Source organism: Rhinichthys klamathensis, unplaced genomic scaffold (assembly GCF_029890125.1).
Source record: "Rhinichthys klamathensis goyatoka isolate OS25496 unplaced genomic scaffold, OSU_Roscu_1.1 h1tg000523l_1, whole genome shotgun sequence".
NCBI classification, from domain to species: Eukaryota; Metazoa; Chordata; class Actinopteri; order Cypriniformes; family Leuciscidae; genus Rhinichthys; species Rhinichthys klamathensis.
In genome coordinates, this window is record NW_026607002.1 from 1,401,456 (window position 1) to 1,425,763 (window position 24,308).

A 24,308-nucleotide genomic window follows, 5' to 3' on the forward strand; every position below is an offset into this window, starting at 1 on the left:
CTTTTTGTGCTCGGGTTCCTACCCGAAACCCGAAGTTACATAGTGCTGGTAAAAGCGATACAGACACCTTCAGGCTTCGGCAGACATGTCATTCAACCTATTGTAAGTCGATGTACCATCTCAATGGGTTTTGGTAATATATTATAAAGGTTGAAAAGTTCCACAGTGGGCCTTTAACTGTAGACACTGAAATGACGTATGGCGCTTTTCCACTGCATGGTAACGTACGGCTCGGCTCGGTACGGCTCACTTGTGGCGCTTTTCCACTGCATGGTAACGTACGGCTCGGCTCGGTACGGCTCACTTGTGGCGCTTTTCCACTGCATGGTACGGCACGGTACGGCTCGCTTTAAATGGTAGCACCTCTGTCGAGGTTCCAAGCGTACCGTACCGATACTAAAATGTGACGTGAACACACTGCAGATCACTGATTGGTCAGACAGAATCGTCACTACCAGCACCATTGTATTTGCGAGACATCAAACCCGCCAGATTTAAATAGCCAGTAACAGCCACCGCTGTTCTTCACAAAGAACCGGCAAAAGTAATGATTATGAATATGTAAAATATAGCAAGGAGATATTTTAATTGTTTATTAATAAACAAGTGTTTTCTTTGTCGGCTAAGATGAAGTTGACGATGCTGACTCGCGATCTTCAGTAGCCTAGTGAACGCGCAAGAGAGAAATGCACATTTCATAAGGATTAAATAAGCAGAGAGCAGTCTAGTCTGTTTTCTTTCGTTTTGAATTGTTCTGTTTAAAAGTAGACATGTCTGTGAGGCAAGTAGGCTACCTTATATGCTGAGTTTCGGTTCATTTATGTGACGAGCTCCAGTTCACACGCCTGCGCCTCTGTTTCCTATCTATCGTCTGCTATATTTACTACTACTTATTTATTAAATCCAGGCAATTGGTTGATGACACATTGATTAAAATTAAGATACAATTAATACAAAACCAAATTTAGGTTAAAGAAAGGTTTTGTGCTTTCTGTTGGAAGTGAAAGTTTTAAAGCATCTTTTAGTGCCGCTTTCAGAGCGCTCACGTCCGTAACGGAGAACACGCCTGTAACATTGTTTTTTCTCATAAATGCGAACACGAAAAATAAAATAAAATGAATATTTTATGTAGGCTACTGTGGAGACTGAGAGCCAACCCTTCTTCATCCGGTGGGTATTTGGTTTGCGCAGTGTAATTCACATAATCAAAATATATTTTGCCTCCAAGTTTTTGTTTTTTTTAAGGAATCAGAAATCCGAGGGCACTGCTTTAATCCCACCCACTTTGAAGCGGTACTAACTGCAGTGGAAAACCAAACCGAGCTAAAGCGAACCGAGCCGTGCCGTGCTGAGCCGAGTCGTACCACGCAGTGAAAAAGCGCCAATATGCTGTGGTACAGTACAAATATTTTGAGTGTCCCTTATTTCCTTGTCCAGAAGTTGGCAAACGTAGATTTAGAGCCGATTCTTCATCCACGAAACCTTGAAATGACTGAGAATGACAACAAATGCTGCCATCTAGAGTGGGATTGTAAATGCTCACTTTATACAGAAACACTGATTTATCCTGATGATGCGACACAGAATCTGCTTCAAAAGAAGAGGGAGAATGAAAGTAATACAATAATTCACGTCTATTTGTGCTTGTTGAAAATGATCATTTAGAGATCTTCATCTTAATGCTTGCTCTCATGAGTCTTTAGATTAGATAGTTGGGTGAAACTCTTTCCACATAAAGAGCACTTGTACGGTTTCTCTCCAGTATGAACTCTCTCATGATCTGCACAGGATGATAAATAAGCGAAACTCTTTCCACAGTGTGAACACTCATAAGGTTTCTCTCCAGTATGAACTCGCTCATGTGTTTTCAGGTTTCCTGACAGAGCAAAACTCTTTCCACAGTGTGAACACTTGTACGGTTTCTCTCCAGTATGAACTCTCTGGTGTTTTTTTAAGTCACTCGATGTAATAAAGGTCTTCCCACAGTCAGAGCACACATGAGGTCTCACACCAGTATGAATACTCTCATGATCTTTTAAACTTTGCAATAGTGAAAAACTCTTTCCACAAAAAGAGCAAAAGTGAGGCTTCACATCAGCATGAGTTTTAATGTGTGTTCTTAAGCCTGATCCAAAAACAAATGTTTTATCACACTGATCACAGCTGAATGATCTCACTCCAGAGTGAGAGAGAAGATGATCGTTCAGAACTCTTTTTGTTGTGAAACTCTTTCCACACTGAGAGCATGTGAACGGTCTTTCTCCAGTGTGAATTCTCATGTGCTGATTTAGGTTTCCTTTACGTATGAAACTCTTTCCACACTCAGAGCAGGTGAAAGATCCATTGACTCCAGTTTGCTTCTGTGTGAAATTCTTTTCAGTCTGTGGAGTTATGTTTTCATCTTTATTTGTGAAATGCTGTTTGTCTTCATTCACTTCCATCGGGTCTAAAAACAACATTAAATTTGAATTGCTCACGGACGGACAAATTAAAAACAAAATCAGAAAGCACAAATGAGCAAAATCCAGTTTACTACGGAGTCTACAAGTAACTAGCAGGGTTGCCAACTCTCACGCATCTGGCGTGACACTCACGCTTTCAGCATCAATCTCACGCACACGCAAGAAATGTCACGCCAAAATCCATTTTTCTCCCCTCTCAATCCGTTAATTTTTTGTTAATGACTAGACCACAGCGTATTAATGACATGAGAGGAGTTTAAGGCCCGCAGCTGTAACATCTGCCTACAACATCGTTCTCACGGCAGTATTCTCTGATCGTTGATTCGCTGAAAACCTTGCACCTGACGTCAGTTGCGTGTGAAAAGTTCAGAGAGAGTTCAGAGCATAGGTTCGGAGTCGGAGAACACTGATGCACGTTTGAAAGTTTGGATGACAATCAAGGTAAGCAGATAATAAAATGGTGTGCCTTGTTACTATAGTGTCGTAGCCTTGCCTTATCAGTCTGAGTACAGACTTCAAAGTTGCAAATGTTGTCTGACGTGCGTTATGTGGGCTTGCTAATTGCTCCATAAAAATAGGCTCATGGTACAAATTAGGTTTTGGCAAATCGGGCGAGTGGCATTTTAAAATTCCCCAAATTATCAAAGGTTGTCCAGATTGTGTTGAGCCTGCCACACTCACATGCGGATGCTGAGCGAACCTTTTCAGTTATTGGCCTAAACAAGACTGACCCCACAGACTGTCACTTGATGGCACCCTGTGATGGGAAGTTCGGATCATTTTACTGACTCGCTTGTTCGATCTCGTTCATATAAATGAACGAATCTTTTTTTTGAGTCATTTCGTTCATTTAAAAGGGCTTTAAATGTTATACTTTTAACAGCTAAATTCCCCGAACACATCCACCTACGCAGTCTTTATCATATTCTGAATTAAGAAATCATTATAATCCAGTCAAAAATAATTTACAGGGAACATAAATAATTACTTTACCTTCCGAGTCTTTTGTTCATTTGTCACGTGACAGACGCAATGAACGGATTGTTCATGAACGGATCGAACCCTGCTTCAGATACAGAGCTCTTGCAGAGGCAGTGATCAGGACAAACTGACACTGTGGCGTATATAACAGGCCTAATTTGTGAGACTTGTGTGTTGTGGTTTTCTGGGGAGGTGGAGTAACTATTATGTGTCCCTTTTGTTTTGAGACTTCTTATTGTTTAGATGTTGTTGTTTTACATGTTTGTTATTTGTTATTTAATCACCTCTATCTTTATTTTTTTATTGTGCAATCATTAAATTAATTGTACATTTTGAAAAAAAAAAACCGTTTCCATTCTATTTTTTTTTTGTTGTTGTTGTTGTTGCATAAATCAGGGTTTATACTAAGTAAACAAGGACTGACATTTTTACAATTAGGGTTAGGGTTACCAAAAAATTTCTCCGCGCGCACTGAAATTTTACAGTCTCACTCCAGTCAAAGTCCCAAAGTTGGCAACCCTGAACTAGTTTTATACGTATTGTTATGTCAGTTTTAGTCATTAAAGAGAATGAAGGAAAACACCAACCTATTTGTTCCTCTGTTTCTTCATCTTTTATTCTGCAGGGTTCTTCCTCAATCTCCATCTTTACAATAGTTTCTCCTGGAGTAATTCCTCCTGCTTGCTTCTTCTTCTCCTGTGGGAAGATGGGAATATTCCCCAGCATTTAAACTCTCATGAACGGCTGTGGGAGCTTCACTGACTGAAGGAGTGAATTGTGGTCGTTGTTGCTCATTTAGCAGATGATCATCACACTTACAATCACTCGAGATTATCCAGCTTTAAGTGTTTTGATCAAACAACTGTTTAGAAACAATTCACTTACATAAAATATGAATACATGCATTAAATATTTTACATGTATTTGTTCATTAAATAAAATGAAAACAACTTATAATCTTCACAAATTGTAATGTAAAAAAACATCCAGTAAAGAGTTTATGTTTCACGAGCGTAATGAACAACATCAGTCGGTTCATTTGTGAGTGATTCACTAAATTAACTGACTCGTTTGGATTTAGATTTCTCCTAATAAATAATAAAATGAATGTACTCACAGTCTGAAAACAGCAGATTTAGAGCAGAATGAACGGCTGTGTTCCACTTCTCATGTTTATGTTCCCTTCCCTCGCTCACTTCTCTTCTTCTCCTAGACTCGGATGTGTGTCATTGCTTCGGTTGCTCGAGCGCCTCTACTGGGGGAAACCAAGCCCTATTAAACTATCGAGTGCGGTGTTGTGACTGAAATAGTGCGCAAAACGGTTTTGTAAAATGATATATGATAAAATAAAAATGATTAATATATATTTTACAAAACGGTTCTGCGTATTTTCTCCCGCGCGCACTATTTCGGTCACAACACAGCAATCAGAGGAGGACGGTGGCGCTTTCTCTCTTGCGTGCTCTTATTTATGACAAACTAATAATGGTAACAAACTAATAATGACTCAAGTGTTACTACATACTTCTATGGGAATTACTAATTATTTGGATCCGTATTCTAAAGTGAAGATCATGGGAACTAACTAGAAGTGATACTTAATACTTCTAAAGAAATTTTCTAAAAGTATCCACCTTATTCTGCTCTAAACAATGCGCGCCGCCATGACGACGACTCCGGTTGCCTACTGCCGTTCGTAAGTTACTGTATAAAAGCCCCGTTCACACCGCCAGCGATTTTGTCGCTACATGTCGCTAGTCTCTGTACTGTGAAGTCGCTTGTGGGCGTTCGTAGTGCTGTCGCTCTAATGTTATTGGTTGACTGCACGCCTGGCCATATCTATACAAAATACCACCAGTCAGAAGTGATATATATACAACAATATCATTTTAATTTGACTAGGAATTAGGCTCAAAAGAAACAGTATGCTGTTGGGAGAGTGTTTTTATATTACCACAGCAGTGTTCAGTGGATTAAATCATTTACAAGATTAACGATCAATGAATCAACAAATTAAACTCACTCATTCCGTCATAAATGACTAAAACGTCATTCGAATTTGACAAATAATCAATTTTCTTGTCCCTAATAGTTAACATAATGCAGGGGAAACTGTAAAACGAACTGCAGCAGTGCTAAACTTGCATCACAAAATTACAACACTCGAACTTTAAATGTATGAATTAAACTCACTGAGACTGTCGACAGTTTCTTTTCCATGCCTCATTTTATTATATCCATGTATGTGGTTACAGTCAAATCATATAAACAGTGAAATCTCCCTCGAACTCCTCTGTCTTGCCTGCACTCGAGACGGTGACGTGAGCTCCACTGAAAGTCTACTTTCCTATTGGTTGTCGCTCGCGAAAATCGCTTCACATTTGCATAAAGTTGAAATTTCTCAACTTTTGTCGCTTGTCTCTTGTCGCTTGACACGCCCACATTCTGTCGCCAACGGTCGCTGTCGCTCGTGTCGCCGGATGTCGCCAGCGCTCCATTGAAATGAATGGGATCATGTCGCTTTGTCGCTGCGTGTCGCTGGCGGTGTGAACGGGGCTTTAGCAGTGATAGAATGAGTTCAGGCTCTACGTGCTGTTGTTGGTTTTTTTAACAATTAAAAGAAGATAAAAAAAAACTTTTTAGAAACTGGGTGCTTTGAGCATAAGATAAAAAGGAGAGAATGCCCATGTCCGGTTCGTATTCAATGCTAGAGAGTAGACGTTTTTGGTTAGCTACGCTAAAACTGAAGCATAGGAAAAAGGTGTATGTCTCTCCGCAGAGTCCGCACCATTTTGTTAACAAACCCCTATACGTTAACAGTAGGGATGGGCATTTCAAGCAAAAATAATAATCGAAGATCGCTGGGTATTATTCAATTATTATTTGAAAATCGCACCCCTCCATCACATCACGCACACATGCATATAGGCTAAGCTACACACGAGCACATGAGCAAAGCGGAGCAGTGATGCTTAAATATAAGTTTTAAAAAAACTAAACATACGTTTTATATGTAAGTTTCACAATATAATGTTTTTTATTTTTTATTTCATCTATGTTGATTATATGAAAAGGGAACCGCATGGGATGAGTCAGATATGATCATAATGCCCAATATATCGGAAAACATTTGGAATGGCTCAGACAGACATGATTTGACCACTTATTAAGTTTTGTTTTGTAGAAAGCCTTTCAATAAAGTGAATTTCGTTTAGTATAAATTGTATCTTCATTTTAATCAATGTTTTATCAACAAATTGCTTGGAATACTAATAAATAAGCAGCAAATATATACAGGACACGGAGCCGCGGCCGCGTGAACTGGAGCGCGTCTTATTAATCAACGAAACTCAGCGCAGGCTATAAGTTACTTGCCTCACATACATGAGAAGTATATCTACAGAAAGCTTGAAATATGTACTTTTAAACAAAATAATTAAAAACGAGCAAAAATGGGCTGCTCTCTGCTTATGTATAGGGTAATTCGTATGAAGTGTGCATTTCTCTCTATAGGCGCGTTCTCTACTTCGAACATGGCGAGTCAGCATCAAATTTATCTTTGCAGTCGACACTTACAGAAAACACTAGTTTATTAATAAACAATTCAAATGTTTCATGCATAATCATTACTTTTGCCGTTTTTTTGTGGCAAGCTTTATGCGTGCGTTGTGATACAGAATAGTCAATATATTACGAAAACGCCCATTATGGTTTAGCATTCTCTCCCATATAGTATATAACTTCCAACCCAACTTCAGTCGTGCACGGGCAGGGGCAGCCCTACTTATTTAACATATTTTCTAACCAGCACATTACTGCGGCGTTCTGAGCGAGCGGCGCCTAATCTTCATAAAGCTTCGAACTGGAAAAGGACAACCGGCTTCCGGTTCAAACCCGCTATGAATCATGGGTAAATTCGCTAACCAGGAAAAAGGTGGATACTATTTAAAAGTTCACCAAAAATCTCTAACGCTTGAAATGACTTTTGTGCTTGGTTGCACAAAAGTAGTATTAACATAAACCATGTGTCAAAAAAGGTGTTTTATGACTTGATTTATGGCCCTATGTACTGTCGTAGTGTTCTTGTATCAAGAAAACAGTGTTTCTGATTTACGGTGGTAGCTGACAGGCTCCTGTATGTCTAGGAAGTTTGGAGCCGTGTGACATCCTCCTTTGGTGAGATCCGGGAAACTTTTAAAAGACAAAAACCTTTTGTTTGATTTTATGACCATCTTTTGGTAGATTTAGGCACCCCTTGTCACTCATGATTGACAGAGACTCCATGTGTCAACAAAAATCTGGGCTCCTTCCAGTCAGCTGGGGGGAAACTGTTGCTGATTGTATTTTCCTTTGATTGTTGGGGGTGAAATTCACCCAAGCAGGTATCACGTAATGGTGGCACCCTGAGTGTTGAAAACCTTTGTTGTAGGGTAGCCTATATGTTAATTGAGTCAAAACATTTGAGTCAAGGCATTCAGGAATACCATTAGCCCTACGTGTGTGTGTGTGTGTGTGTGTGTGTGTGTGTGTGTGTGTGTGTGTGTGTGTGTGTGTGTGTGTGTGTGTGTGTGTGTGTGTGTGTGTGTGTGTGTGTGTGTGTGTGTGTGTGTGTGTGTGCCACAGTAGGATGTAGTACCTGAACTATAGGTTTATGTTACCTAAGACAAAGAATCAAAACATTTTTCTAAAATCACAGTTAAGGTGTTTACAAGTGGAACTGGCGGGGGAAGAGTGCAACCTAAATGGCTTTGTTAATGGTTTTACGACAGTTGCTTAGGCTGGATGTTTAAAGAATGACACTTCATCAAAAGCTTTCTGGTGATTCTCTGGGCTCGCACACAAAAAACATTTTTAGTGTATATCAGTTTGGTCGTTACTTTTGTTATTTTAGTATTTTTTAAAGAAAATGTTTTAGTTTTTACCCCAACCCATAGTGTATGTGTGTGTGTGTGTGTGTGTGTGTGTGTGTGTGTGTGTTGCAAAACAACAACAGATTTACATATTTTACTTCAAACTAAGAGATTTTAAATGTTCAGACATTTATACATTTGTTTGCCACAAAAAGCAAGGAAAGTTGTCTATTTTCTTTAAATAAAACTTTTACTTTATTGTATTCTTTAAAACAGACTGATAACCAGCAACTGGTATTAGAACTGTAGCCAAGCAGTTTACTCACACGAGTAAAACACAATTTTCACTAGAAAATGTATGACTGAACCTTTTTCTTTTGACAAACCTACATTTCAAATTATACCTGAGGTGTGTAACAACCACACATTGATTCCTAAGATCCAGGGGCACAGTGCAAACAAGCAAAAGTCAAGAAATCAAATCTTAGTGTAATCTCTGTGAGGTCAGAAAACAAAACTTTATGTTGAGTGATCCAGATAAATCTTTATGCTACAAAACATCATAGAAGTCACTAGCACTTTAAACATCCAGCACAAAATTAAAGAGATGAGCTCTATTACACATCCTCCAAAAGTGTGTGTGTGTGTGTGTGTGTGTGTGTGTGTGTGTGTGTGTGTGTGTGTGTGTGTGTAAATAGTACTGCTAAACTCTTTGTGCGTATTTTTACACGCTAACATATTTTGACAGGGGGTATTTCACACCGCAGTGATACAAAGTTTTCACACTCTTGAATAACTTTCAAACATAATCTTTATATAGTTACTGTATGTGTGTCCAAAAACATCTGTAAGATTCAAAAGACCAAATCAGTAAGAAAAGAGGGCACAGCATACATTGAAAAGCAAGATTTATAATAAATACACAAAATCCATTTGTGAACAAATGTGAAAGTTGGTACATTTTGTTTTGTAAGTAGTGTTTTTATCACTCCACTAGTGTTATTCGTCTTATTCAGATATTTTGTTAAAATATTTTGTTTGTTGGACTCTTCTTTGAGAACTCTCAACATTCAGTGTTTATAGGAATAAATGTAAATTAAGAATTTAAGTGATAGTATTTCTGCTTGAGAGTGTTTGACTAAATTGATATTTCTTGCAATGCAACTTTACAGCTATCTATGATTTCAGTTTACACAAAGCATCAACACGAAAAATAAGTTATGCTTTTAGTTTAAGTTTTACACTTAATCTGTTACAACTGAATCGCATCTGACTATTGCACTGAGAGCTATACATTGATTCATTTCATCAACTTTAATAATGGTAAATAATGTTCCACACTCTGGCAAAATGAAAAGAAATAATGAAGTGTGCATAAATCACCATGTAAATTCAAGACCCCAAATCACTAAGAAAATAAATTACGCCATACAGACATTGTTTATGATGCATACATAGAAAACTCAAATGTTGAGCAATTTGTACTTTTGTTTCATGTTTTGTAAATATGGTTTTGCAAAGGCTTTTTTATCGCACCACTAGACATAGTCATCTTGTTGAGATGACACTGTTCACATTTCTTTCTTTTTTTGGTTTTGTTTTAGGTGAAGACAGAAACGATGTAAGTTTATGCTGTTCCGCACATGGGAAAACATGTGTGATGAACGCATGGCTTACATTTAAGAGGCTTTTTTTTTTTTTTTTTTTATAAATGACTGAACTTTCTCCTTTTGACAAAACCAGTATTTCATATTATATTATACTTAATAGTATATTAAGTTGCTCAACGTCCCGCTTAGCATTAAAGATTAGTTTGTTTTTAATTGGTATCATCATCTTCTTTGACTCAAATAAAGTTACTATATGTGCTATAAATCTTCGTAATTTTTTTTTTTTTGCTCTTCTGACAGATTTGTTAGAGGAACTATATGCCACAGTATTGTAATGCAAACACATTAAGAACAATAAAGTTACAGGTCCTTGTAAAGACTATGAGTAAAATTCAAACAATCGTTATACAGGATTTATGTTTGCACAAAAGGAAATACAAGAGGTAAATTTACTTCAACCGTGTGTACGGGGTATAAGAGGGTTGAAAAGCTGTTTATAATAAACACACATAAGTGTGCAAATGACGGTTCTATTACGCCGATAGATTTAGTCATCTTGTTCAGACAGCAGATGATACTGTTTCACAGTATGTATGTAGGACTGTATGTTTTTAGGTGAAGACTTTTCTTAAAGAGCTGTCAACATTCTGCGTTTTATAGGAATAAATGACAATTCATTTAAGTAATAGTCTTTCTGTTTGAGAATATTTGACTAAGCTGATACTTTGTTTAGGTCAACTTCCCCCATCTATCTATGATGTGGTCTATATATGCTGTTTTACACTTAAAACCATACGGCAGAGTCACATTTGACTATTGCCCTGAGAGATGCGTATTCATTAAAGCATGAGGTTGTTAAACAAAGTTCCACACTTTGGTAAATCCTGCAGATAAAATTGCACAAAAGCAAATTCTAGAGGTCAAATTAAAAAAAAAAAAAAAAAAAAAAGTAAATACAACATGAGCCATTTAAAACAGATACAGAAGCCCTCTCTTCCGATCTATTGCTAAAGTTTAAGAATAAAATGCTGTTTAAGAACAGCATAAGAAAATTACACACATTTTAAACCGATATTATTTTAGGTCTGTCTACGAAGAGGTCACAAGACATATAATAGGACCAACATGAAAAGTGAGACTTGATGTTTTTATGTTACATACATACAACCGTTACACTTAAAACAAAACCTATCGATTAGCTATATTATGAGTCAAGGTGTCACAGACACACAATTCGTCATGTTTGTCTTCACAATCGGGGATTCTTTAAGAAAAACAGTATGTGTCCATCATCAGTGTATACCAAATTTGTTTAATATATCTTCATTTTCCACAATTATAAATATTGATTAGCAACAGCTCAATGGTTACCAAATGCTAGTGAAGAGATTATCTACAGAATGTCACTGGCACATTAGTTAGCTATTAGTGATAGTGGCCCTGGTATCGTCACATCGCAGTGAGTACACATATAAACCACAACGTTTTTGACTATGAAGCCAGGCCAAAAACAGAAAACGGCAATTAGTTGTAGCAGTATGGAGATTGAGTTATGTTCTTTGATTTTGCAAAGAACATAACAGCAGCATTCTTTTTGTAATGTCGGGTGTGATTGTAATGCTTGTGTGGTGTTTTCTTTACACTTTCCCCATCGATGTCTGTTTCCCATGTCATGTTAGTGAACTCTAGGTCTTCTCGCCTTCTATTTGGTCATAAGTGACAGTATTCACATGAATTTGCATGATTTAATAACTTCGAATGCTGGGTGTTATATCCATATCTGTGTTACACAACATATTTTCAACACAAGCTGTTTATGTTGAGCGTAAGCATCGGTAAGTGTCAACATGTATGGAAAAGACCATTGTGTTACAGCAAAACCACTATCGGTGGAATGATATTGTAATGTATAGAGTTTTTTGCATTAATAAATTTGTATACATTAATTAACATTACCTCATTGTTTTAATTAACATTACCTCATTGTTTCTTGACATACGTTTATAACCGTGATCCAATTTTCACATCTCAAAGAATCTTACAGACGGAAAATGTTTATCCAGAATTTAGACTACTGTTAAAAAAAAAAGTCGACGTGTAGGGATAAATACAATCGGTACATTGTATTTAATGTCACTATAGAGACAATTTAATGCACGCTTCAGGGGCTGAACTTTTAACATTTTAATATTTGGTAAAAGTTAACTTAAAGTCTGCACAAAAAGAAAAAAAGAAATTCCATCCTTTCTAAATGCATGTTATGGATCTATTGAGAACACCAGTGCCTATGTTTTGACCTTGTAATGTTTATTCAAATTTGTTGGAAAATCAAAAATACATGTAGGCTTTACTCAACTTTTTATGTCAACCGGTTTTACGTAGATGCCGCATTTAATTAACATTGTTTATTTCAGGTTACTTAATTTTCTTACATAACATTAATTCAATTTCATTTAGTGTAATCAGGTTAACATTCTTAATTTTGTCCAAAACTATTAAGTTCAATTATCCTAAACTGTTATATCCAAGGCATATATCCAAAGTAGTTGTTTTTTATTATTATTAAAACCACTTTAATTATTGTTAGCACGTCCTCACCCCCGGTCTACACTTTACCACAATGGTAACCTCCAAAAACACTAACACACCAGAAACTCTTTTAAATATAATCATAAAAGAACATTAAACATTGACAAGTACCAATTTTTTATCCTGATGAAAATGATGGGAAGGGGGAAATCCTCTTCCTAGTTTTCTATATTTGCTATATTGCTATGGGTATGTAATCTCAACCCAAATGGATTAAGTAAAATGGTTGAAAAGAATCGTGTTGGATTAACTCCATTTACTTAAGTATATTGAACAAGCATCAAATGTTATTTTTGGTATACTGAAACATGAAAATATTGAGTTAAGTCAAACGCAACTGTTTCAAGTCAGATTAACGCAATGTATTGTGTTTGAATGAGAAAGCTAATACAACCGTGTTAAATGAAATTATTATTTTTTTGACTGAATTCTCTCTGGCGACATCAAGGACTTGTTGTTTATGCAGGACATAGTTATTTATGGCTTCCTGAAGACCACCCCCGTACACCGTTACAATGATCTCCAAGGATCTCTGAAATATTTAATCTTTTAAATCATGTAGTATTTTTTAAAATGCAGCAAAACAAAGAATGAAGATCATTAAATTATTACTCTACAAGAATCAATATGTATAATACCATTTTTAGCTTAGACACGGTCACGTAAGAATGATGACTTAAGTGGATAAACCTTTTATTTCAACATTAATTACATATACATAAAGTAAAACAATAACTCCATTTACAGGTGATCGAGCCAGAATAGGAAATCGCGGCATGCTATCATGTTTTGCTCCAGGATGAAGCTGACTAAAGTTTCAATAATTTCACCGACGTCACATAATTTCTCATTTTTTGAAAACAGTGACACACATAGATCTGTTACAAACGTACACATACATAGAACTCCAAACTCGTTACTACAATCAAACACCACACCCAGAACTTTTCTGAGAATTACACAGACTGGCTCGTTGGCATTAAGACACACAATCGTAACATCATGCCACGAATTTGTTAGGCCTCTTACAATCATTTCATTTTTGAGATTTGTTACACGTCTGGTATCTCCCGCACAGTCATTATTCGAATCACACGCACCATCGATGATCTTATGCATCAAGTCAACCATCTGGCCTCTAAAATAATCTTCAAACATACAGTCTATTGTAGCTCTTAAACGGCACTCTTTGCTCGTGGCGCACTCGTACACTGTAGGCTTGTGCGCAGCATCTTCAGAACTCAGCGGGCAGTCGCGCTCCATCAAGCCTTTAGTTAGAAATTTTTAGATTTTTTTTTTAGAACAAAACTTCATGGATGGTGTAAACTTTGTCCCCTATTCGATGTTGAAAGATTCGGATAGTTCCTGGAATGTCATGTGATTGAGTCCTTGCAGCACAATCGTCCAAGTCTTGTGCATTAACACTCTGAAGTTTAGGTTTATGCGTCTGATCCTCCAAAGTGTTATTAGTCGAAGAAGCGCAATTTGTGTCATGCTCAGGTATAGGGGAATGTTGAAGCGGTATTTGGCAGTCCATGTAGCAATCAGACAATGTTCCTTTGATCGCTGAGATGTTAGTAGAGATGTCCACACTGGAACATGTACTCTCCTGTTAGGGCAGCTCTGTCAGCAGGTCACCAGAGCTCTGTGTAGCTCTGTGAGATTATCAGGGCGGATAATATAACCCCCCGCTGGAGGGGGTTGTCTTCAGGAAGCCATAAATAACTATGTCCTGCATAAACAACAAGTCCTTGATGTCGCCAGAGAGAATTCAGTCAAAAAAATAATAATTTCATTTAACACGGTTGTATTAGCTTTCTCATTCAAACACAATACATTGCGTTAATCTGACTTGAAACAGTTGCGTTTGACTTAACTCAATATTTTCATGTTTCAGTATACCAAAAATAACATTTGATGCTTGTTCAATATACTTAAGTAAATGGAGTTAATCCAACACGATTCTTTTCAACCATTTTACTTAATCCATTTGGGTTGAGATTACATACCCATAGCAATATAGCAAATATAGAAAACTAGGAAGAGGATTTCCCCCTTCCCATCATTTTCATCAGGATAAAAAATTGGTACTTGTCAATGTTTAATGTTCTTTTATGATTATATTTAAAAGAGTTTCTGGTGTGTTAGTGTTTTTGGAGGTTACCATTGTGGTAAAGTGTAGACCGGGGGTGAGGACGTGCTAACAATAATTAAAGTGGTTTTAATAATAATAAAAAACAACTACTTTGGATATATGCCTTGGATATAACAGTTTAGGATAATTGAACTTAATAGTTTTGGACAAAATTAAGAATGTTAACCTGATTACACTAAATGAAATTGAATTAATGTTATGTAAGAAAATTAAGTAACCTGAAATAAACAATGTTAATTAAATGCGGCATCTACGTAAAACCGGTTGACATAAAAAGTTGAGTAAAGCCTACATGTATTTTTGATTTTCCAACAAATTTGAATAAACATTACAAGGTCAAAACATAGGCACTGGTGTTCTCAATAGATCCATAACATGCATTTAGAAAGGATGGAATTTCTTTTTTTCTTTTTGTGCAGACTTTAAGTTAACTTTTACCAAATATTAAAATGTTAAAAGTTCAGCCCCTGAAGCGTGCATTAAATTGTCTCTATAGTGACATTAAATACAATGTACCGATTGTATTTATCCCTACACGTCGACTTTTTTTTTTAACAGTAGTCTAAATTCTGGATAAACATTTTCCGTCTGTAAGATTCTTTGAGATGTGAAAATTGGATCACGGTTATAAACGTATGTCAAGAAACAATGAGGTAATGTTAATTAAAACAATGAGGTAATGTTAATTAATGTATACAAATTTATTAATGCAAAAAACTCTATACATTACAATATCATTCCACCGATAGTGGTTTTGCTGTAACACAATGGTCTTTTCCATACATGTTGACACTTACCGATGCTTACGCTCAACATAAACAGCTTGTGTTGAAAATATGTTGTGTAACACAGATATGGATATAACACCCAGCATTCGAAGTTATTAAATCATGCAAATTCATGTGAATACTGTCACTTATGACCAAATAGAAGGCGAGAAGACCTAGAGTTCACTAACATGACATGGGAAACAGACATCGATGGGGAAAGTGTAAAGAAAACACCACACAAGCATTACAATCACACCCGACATTACAAAAAGAATGCTGCTGTTATGTTCTTTGCAAAATCAAAGAACATAACTCAATCTCCATACTGCTACAACTAATTGCCGTTTTCTGTTTTTGGCCTGGCTTCATAGTCAAAAACGTTGTGGTTTATATGTGTACTCACTGCGATGTGACGATACCAGGGCCACTATCACTAATAGCTAACTAATGTGCCAGTGACATTCTGTAGATAATCTCTTCACTAGCATTTGGTAACCATTGAGCTGTTGCTAATCAATATTTATAATTGTGGAAAATGAAGATATATTAAACAAATTTGGTATACACTGATGATGGACACATACTGTTTTTCTTAAAGAATCCCCGATTGTGAAGACAAACATGACGAATTGTGTGTCTGTGACACCTTGACTCATAATATAGCTAATCGATAGGTTTTGTTTTAAGTGTAACGGTTGTATGTATGTAACATAAAAACATCAAGTCTCACTTTTCATGTTGGTCCTATTATATGTCTTGTGACCTCTTCGTAGACAGACCTAAAATAATATCGGTTTAAAATGTGTGTAATTTTCTTATGCTGTTCTTAAACAGCATTTTATTCTTAAACTTTAGCAATAGATCGGAAGAGAGGGCTTCTGTATCTGTTTTAAATGGCTCATGTTGTATTTACTTTTTTTTTTTTTTTTTTTTTTAATTTGACCTCTAGAATTTGCTTTTGTGCAATTTTATCTGCAGGATTTACCAAAGTGTGGAACTTTGTTTAACAACCTCATGCTTTAATGAATACGCATCTCTCAGGGCAATAGTCAAATGTGACTCTGCCGTATGGTTTTAAGTGTAAAACAGCATATATAGACCACATCATAGATAGATGGGGGAAGTTGACCTAAACAAAGTATCAGCTTAGTCAAATATTCTCAAACAGAAAGACTATTACTTAAATGAATTGTCATTTATTCCTATAAAACGCAGAATGTTGACAGCTCTTTAAGAAAAGTCTTCACCTAAAAACATACAGTCCTACATACATACTGTGAAACAGTATCATCTGCTGTCTGAACAAGATGACTAAATCTATCGGCGTAATAGAACCGTCATTTGCACACTTATGTGTGTTTATTATAAACAGCTTTTCAACCCTCTTATACCCCGTACACACGGTTGAAGTAAATTTACCTCTTGTATTTCCTTTTGTGCAAACATAAATCCTGTATAACGATTGTTTGAATTTTACTCATAGTCTTTACAAGGACCTGTAACTTTATTGTTCTTAATGTGTTTGCATTACAATACTGTGGCATATAGTTCCTCTAACAAATCTGTCAGAAGAGCAAAAAAAAAAAAATTACGAAGATTTATAGCACATATAGTAACTTTATTTGAGTCAAAGAAGATGATGATACCAATTAAAAACAAACTAATCTTTAATGCTAAGCGGGACGTTGAGCAACTTAATATACTATTAAGTATAATATAATATGAAATACTGGTTTTGTCAAAAGGAGAAAGTTCAGTCATTTATAAAAAAAAAAAAAAAAAAAGCCTCTTAAATGTAAGCCATGCGTTCATCACACATGTTTTCCCATGTGCGGAACAGCATAAACTTACATCGTTTCTGTCTTCACCTAAAACAAAACCAAAAAAAGAAAGAAATGTGAACAGTGTCATCTCAACAAGATGACTATGTCTAGTGGTGCGATAAAAAAGCCTTTGCAAAACCATATTTACAAAACATGAAACAAAAGTACAAATTGCTCAACATTTGAGTTTTCTATGTATGCATCATAAACAATGTCTGTATGGCGTAATTTATTTTCTTAGTGATTTGGGGTCTTGAATTTACATGGTGATTTATGCACACTTCATTATTTCTTTTCATTTTGCCAGAGTGTGGAACATTATTTACCATTATTAAAGTTGATGAAATGAATCAATGTATAGCTCTCAGTGCAATAGTCAGATGCGATTCAGTTGTAACAGATTAAGTGTAAAACTTAAACTAAAAGCATAACTTATTTTTCGTGTTGATGCTTTGTGTAAACTGAAATCATAGATAGCTGTAAAGTTGCATTGCAAGAAATATCAATTTAGTCAAACACTCTCAAGCAGAAATACTATCACTTAAATTCTTAATTTACATTTATTCCTATAAACACTGAATGTTGAGAGTTCTCAAAGAAGAGTCCAACAAACAAAATATTTTAACAAAATATCTGAATAAGACGAATAACACTAGTGGAGTGATAAAAACACTACTTACAAAACAAAATGTACCAACTTTCACATTTGTTCACAAATGGATTTTGTGTATTTATTATAAATCTTGCTTTTCAATGTATGCTGTGCCCTCTTTTCTTACTGATTTGGTCTTTTGAATCTTACAGATGTTTTTGGACACACATACAGTAACTATATAAAGATTATGTTTGAAAGTTATTCAAGAGTGTGAAAACTTTGTATCACTGCGGTGTGAAATACCCCCTGTCAAAATATGTTAGCGTGTAAAAATACGCACAAAGAGTTTAGCAGTACTATTTACACACACACACACACACACACACACACACACACACACACACACACACACACACACACACACACACACACACTTTTGGAGGATGTGTAATAGAGCTCATCTCTTTAATTTTGTGCTGGATGTTTAAAGTGCTAGTGACTTCTATGATGTTTTGTAGCATAAAGATTTATCTGGATCACTCAACATAAAGTTTTGTTTTCTGACCTCACAGAGATTACACTAAGATTTGATTTCTTGACTTTTGCTTGTTTGCACTGTGCCCCTGGATCTTAGGAATCAATGTGTGGTTGTTACACACCTCAGGTATAATTTGAAATGTAGGTTTGTCAAAAGAAAAAGGTTCAGTCATACATTTTCTAGTGAAAATTGTGTTTTACTCGTGTGAGTAAACTGCTTGGCTACAGTTCTAATACCAGTTGCTGGTTATCAGTCTGTTTTAAAGAATACAATAAAGTAAAAGTTTTATTTAAAGAAAATAGACAACTTTCCTTGCTTTTTGTGGCAAACAAATGTATAAATGTCTGAACATTTAAAATCTCTTAGTTTGAAGTAAAATATGTAAATCTGTTGTTGTTTTGCAACACACACACACACACACACACACACACACACACACACACACACACATACACTATGGGTTGGGGTAAAAACTAAAACATTTTCTTTAAAAAATACTAAAATAACAAAAGTAACGACCAAACTGATATACACTAAAAATGTTTTTTGTGTGCGAGCCCAGAGAATCACCAGAAAGCTTTTGATGAAGTGTCATTCTTTAAACATCCAGCCTAAGCAACTGTCGTAAAACCATTAACAAAGCCATTTAGGTTGCACTCTTCCCCCGCCAGTTCCACTTGTAAACACCTTAACTGTGATTTTAGAAAAATGTTTTGATTCTTTGTCTTAGGTAACATAAACCTATAGTTCAGGTACTACATCCTACTGTGGCACACACACACACACACACACACACACACACACACACACACACACACACACACACACACACACACACACACACACGTAGGGCTAATGGTATTCCTGAATGCCTTGACTCAAATGTTTTGACTCAATTAACATATAGGCTACCCTACAACAAAGGTTTTCAACACTCAGGGTGCCACCATTACGTGATACCTGCTTGGGTGAATTTCACCCCCAACAATCAAAGGAAAATACAATCAGCAACAGTTTCCCCCCAGCTGACTGGAAGGAGCCCAGATTTTTGTTGACACATGGAGTCTCTGTCAATCATGAGTGACAAGGGGTGCCTAAATCTACCAAAAGATGGTCATAAAATCAAACAAAAGGTTTTTGTCTTTTAAAAGTTTCCCGGATCTCACCAAAGGAGGATGTCACACGGCTCCAAACTTCCTAGACATACAGGAGCCTGTCAGCTACCACCGTAAATCAGAAACACTGTTTTCTTGATACAAGAACACTACGACAGTACATAGGGCCATAAATCAAGTCATAAAACACCTTTTTTGACACATGGTTTATGTTAATACTACTCACAAATCATGTCTAGATCAGTAACACTTGAGTCATTACTAGTTCAGACTGATCTCATGAAATGACGTATGTATGACACACCAATTCGTATTTCCATTTTTGGCGTGCTATCAACACCAAGGGGGTAATCCACCAGCCGGAAACTGAAGTCTCCCCGGGCGCCGCCATTGGCTAACAAGCCTTTACCTGCTGTTAGCATCCCATTGACTCCCATTCATTTTTGCGTCACTTTGACAGCGAATAACTTTACATCTGAGACGTTTAAAGACTCCATTTGTCCATTATTTATTTCTAAAGAAACACGACAATGTATAAAATGCTCCATTACCTTGTATCTTACGTTGTGGCCACGTAGAAGCAGTTTTAGTAAAAATAGGCTAACGATTGCGTCATAACACGCGACTCTCTGTCGCATAGAAGAGAAATGACCGTAAAGACAGATGTAGAAGCTCACAGGCAATCGGGGGGACGTGGAGGCATAAAGTCAAGGGAGAAGCCCATAGAGAGTCATAAAGTTGCTCCTGCTGCGAGCTCATGAACAGCTAATACTCACGATCTCCGGCTCTGCAAGATTCAGAAGGGAATGATTCAGATTCCTCTTGGCACCACTACTAGAAGACGTACAACTGTCAGTCAGGTTGCTCACGTCACAACTACGTCTTCAAGCTCAGTTTGAGCATGCGCAGTGCGCTTGGCAATCAGGAAGTGAGTGCTTCTATTTGACTTCACTTTTCTCCGTTGAAGTCTATGGGGTCGCTGTGTCCATTTCTTTTACTGTCTATGATCAACACGCATAATCGCGTTTCAGCGTGTTTATCAACGCCGTTGACTTAACGTTATATTACTGTATATATAAATATATGACCTACCCCAACCCCGTCCCTAAACCTACCCGTCACTGGGGTTAATACCATTTATGAGATCTACCATCCTAGGAAAAAAATATCGCTCCCCAGATGTAGATCTACATTTTGCTTCGTTTCGCTCGGACATTTTAACGGCGTGTACACACACGCGGAATCACTCGGACGTTTAACGGCGTAGACATACACGCAAAAGATGTCACGATTCGTTTCGGCGTGGACATACACGCGGATCGCCACTTGACTTGAAAGTGGCGTGTATGTTTACGCAAAGTCATGATGTCATGTTGCAGGCATGTTGACTAGTTAGTTCCCATGATCTTCACTTTAGAATATGGATCCAAATAATTAGTAATTCCCATAGAAGTATGTAGTAACACTTGAGCCATTACTAGTTTGTTACCATGATTCTTACAGTAGTTAGGCTACTAATGAAAAGCCAATAAAGTGTAGAATCTTCTAATCACTCACAAGATATGCACACACACACACACACACACACACACACACTAGGAGACGTACATAAAAACATATTTTTTGGGGAGGTAGGTTAAATAATAAAATAAATGTATATGGTATTTGGGTGGCTGAAGACTCAGTATGTTCCAGTACTCACCATGACTCCAGTGATTCAATGCCAGTCCAGAGGAATGCCGGAAAATTGGCCACAGGACAAGTAAGGTCCCGACAACTGCATTTAAAAATCCACTTCTTTAAAATTATTCAGATGATAAATAGACAGCATAGGCCAATTATTAACAGCTTTCCCAAATCATAAGTCTGCTATGCTATTACATATTGATAATGTAAACAACCTTGTGTATTCGTTTACAGTAGCAGTTAAAATGTTAATGTAGTGCTAGTCATTTGTCCTGCATTGGTTATTGATTAGTTTTGCATGAATCACGAAAATTTGCAGTAGTTCTCTGGGAAGCATTAAAAAAATAGTAGTTATTGATTAGTTAATAGTGAAGTACCACTTTCATCTGTGCGCTATTACTTATTAGTTCGTTAATCAGAGTTTCTTTTTAGTTAATAGTAGTTACTAGATTGTTAATAAACTTTTTCAGTAGTTCTCTGGGAAGCATAGATAAATGAACTAAATTAATAACTAATGATTTTTACAATGGAAATTAACCATCACTGAACTGGATGGAGTAAGAGTAGAATTATGTCATTCTTAGAATTTTGACTATGTTCAATAAAAATAATGAAAGTTTTCTGAACTATTATTCTTGTTCCACCTGTATGAGATGACCATGCACTGCTTGAGCGATGACACTGACACGAGTATTTTCACATTGTTGCTTTACTGTTCAGTTCATCTTGTATACAGTAACACTCAGTGTTTACTGCGCATGTGCAACACAACAGAGGATCAATACGGGTGTCGGAAGAACAACACATGCAACACTTACAATGCAATTCACAACCATTTAAACCGGTTCCCCTTGTCAAACAATCAAACTTCAATACTAATTTTAGATTAAATTACTGTATTAAATGTAATTCCATCTTTTGCTTATTTACGAGTTATAGAAGTGAACTTTGCTCACTTAGACATCTTCGGGCAATGCTTTTTCTTATGATTAAGTAGAGTAGATGAATGGCTGAAACTCTTCTCACATGAAGAGCACTGGTGCGGTTTCTCTCCAGTATGAACTCTCTCATGATCTTTCAGGTGTCCTGACCGAGAGAAACTCTTTCCACAGTGTGAGCACTTGTACGGTTTCTCTCCAGTATGAACTCTCTGGTGTGATTCTAAGTTGCTGGATCTAGTAAAGGTCTTCCCACAGTCAAAGCACACATAAGGTTTTACACCAGTATGAATACGCTCATGCACTTTTAAATGTTCCAGTTGTGAAAAACTCTTTCCACAAAAAGAACAAAAGTGAGGCTTCACAGCAGCATGAACTTTAATGTGTTTTCTTAAGCTTGATTCAGAAACAAATGTTTTATCACACTGATCACAGCTAAATGATCTCAATCCAGAGTGACGGCGCAGATGATCTTTGAGAACGCTTTTGTACCTGAAACTCTTTCCACACTGAGTGCATGTATAAGGCCTTTCTCCAGTGTGAATTCTCATGTGATCATTTAGGTGTCCTTTGTGAATGAAACTCTTTCCACACTGAGTGCATGTAAAAGGCCTTTCTCCAGTGTGAATCATCATGTGTGAGTCCAGCTTTGATTTACATACAAAACTCTTTCCACACTCAGAGCAGGTTAAAGATCCTTCAACTCCAGATTTTCCAGCTTGTTTCTGTGGGAAATTCTCTTCAGTCTTTGAAACGACTGCATTTCCATCTTCATTTGTGAAAAAATGAGGTTTTTGAAACTGATGCTGTTTGTCTTAAATAAACAAATTCAAAATAAACAAATTAAATTCCCATAATTCAATAAAAGGATAAATGAGAAACAAAAATAAATATTGTTCAAAATCTCAATTTAGCACAAATCCAGTTTCTACTGCATCTACTAGTATCTAGTTTTATATGTTATTTTTAGATGTCAGTTTTCATCTTAATGTTCCTCATCAGTCATTAAAGAGAATGAAGGAAAACACCAACCTATTTGTTCCTCTGTATCTTCATCTTTTATTCTGCAGGGTTCTTCCTTAATCTCCATCTTTACAATAGTATGTCCGTCGTTTCTCCTGGAGTAATTCCTCCTGCTTGCTTCTTCTTCTCCTGTGGGAAGATGGGAATATTCCACAGCATTTAAACTCTCATGAACGGCTGTGGGAGCTTCACTGACTGAAGGAGTGAATTGTGGTCGTTGTTGCTCATTTAGCAGATGATCATCAGACTTACAATCACTCGAGATTATCCAGGTGCAAATCGTTGTTTAGAAACAATTCAATGATTATTAAATTGATACTTTGGCCTTCATATCAAGCCCAGAGTAAATTCAGTGATCATGGAATTTGACTGTTAAGTGGTGATGCACAATTATTGTCATTCATTGCATCTTGCATTGAGTGTAGAATTTATGTTACAAAGAAAAAACAAACTTGTGCGAATTGAGTGACTTAAGTAATTAACACATTTCCTTGAGTAGCCATGTAATCAATATAAGGTAAACCCACATTTTAAGTCTGAAGCCCCTTTCACACTACACGCGACTTTGTCGCTGCAAGTCGCCAGTCGCTGGCGATGAGGTCGCTAGTGGGCGTTCCCACTACTGGTTGACTAGTATGACATCCAAAAGACAGCGTCACTGCAGGCCCAGGGGCTGAGGAGAAGGATCACGTGCGCTCCACTCCTATTGGTTGTCGCTCGCGAAAATCGCTCTTCATTTGCATAAAGTTAAACATTTCTCAACTTTGTCGCGTCGCCAGACACGCCCCATCTAGTCACCAACGGTCGCTGTCGCGCGTGTCGCCGGAAGTCGGGGCTTGAGCCTGTGTGTGGGGATGTGTATGCGTGTGTATGTGCGTCTCTCTCGTCTTTTCTATCCCTCTCTCTCTCTCTTTCTCTCTCTCTCTCAGGTGCAGCTCTGCCTTCATTGAACGTGTTCCCAGAGGATTGGTGGACGAGAGAAAAGCATCCTTTCAAATACGGCGTGGATGCTGATGTGGAAGAGAGATGCTGTTGGCGTTTTGTATTGAGAGTGTGTTATAGTAGTTTTCTTATGATTCCCCAGACAGCAAAATGGTGTCGGCCCAGATCCGGTTCACATCTGGGCCGTGTGAACTCCACCTGTAACACATCTGGGCCGTGTGGGCTCCGGGT

At 37.0% G+C, this 24,308-nt stretch overlaps 3 protein-coding genes across 4 annotated transcripts in view; all 3 read right to left on the reverse strand.

Annotated features, from left to right (window-relative positions):
- LOC130073064 (gastrula zinc finger protein XlCGF7.1-like) overlaps positions 1–4,679 on the reverse strand; it is a 28,303-nt gene extending 23,624 nt beyond the window's left edge. The window contains exon 1 of the mRNA XM_056238491.1: positions 4,561–4,679. The gene's annotated coding sequence lies outside the window, so the exon portion shown is untranslated. The remainder of the gene's footprint in view (positions 1–4,560) is intronic.
- LOC130073052 (gastrula zinc finger protein XlCGF57.1-like) overlaps positions 1–24,308 on the reverse strand; it is a 175,251-nt gene that overhangs the window by 103,406 nt on the left and 47,537 nt on the right. The window lies entirely within an intron of this gene.
- On the reverse strand, positions 1,403–23,257 carry LOC130073078 (gastrula zinc finger protein XlCGF7.1-like). Of its 2 annotated transcripts, none has more exons than XM_056238508.1 (2): positions 23,145–23,253; positions 1,403–2,446 (listed from the first exon to the last, which is right to left on the reverse strand). In XM_056238508.1, the coding sequence occupies exons 1-2, from the start codon at positions 23,200–23,202 to the stop codon at positions 1,677–1,679; spliced, it is 828 nt and encodes a 275-aa protein (XP_056094483.1). In that variant the 5' UTR covers positions 23,203–23,253; the 3' UTR covers positions 1,403–1,676. The 2 variants fall into 2 exon arrangements, with proteins under 2 accessions (XP_056094483.1, XP_056094485.1); XM_056238510.1 differs by lacking the exon at positions 1,403–2,446 and adding an exon at positions 21,884–22,881 and having other exon boundaries at positions 23,139–23,257.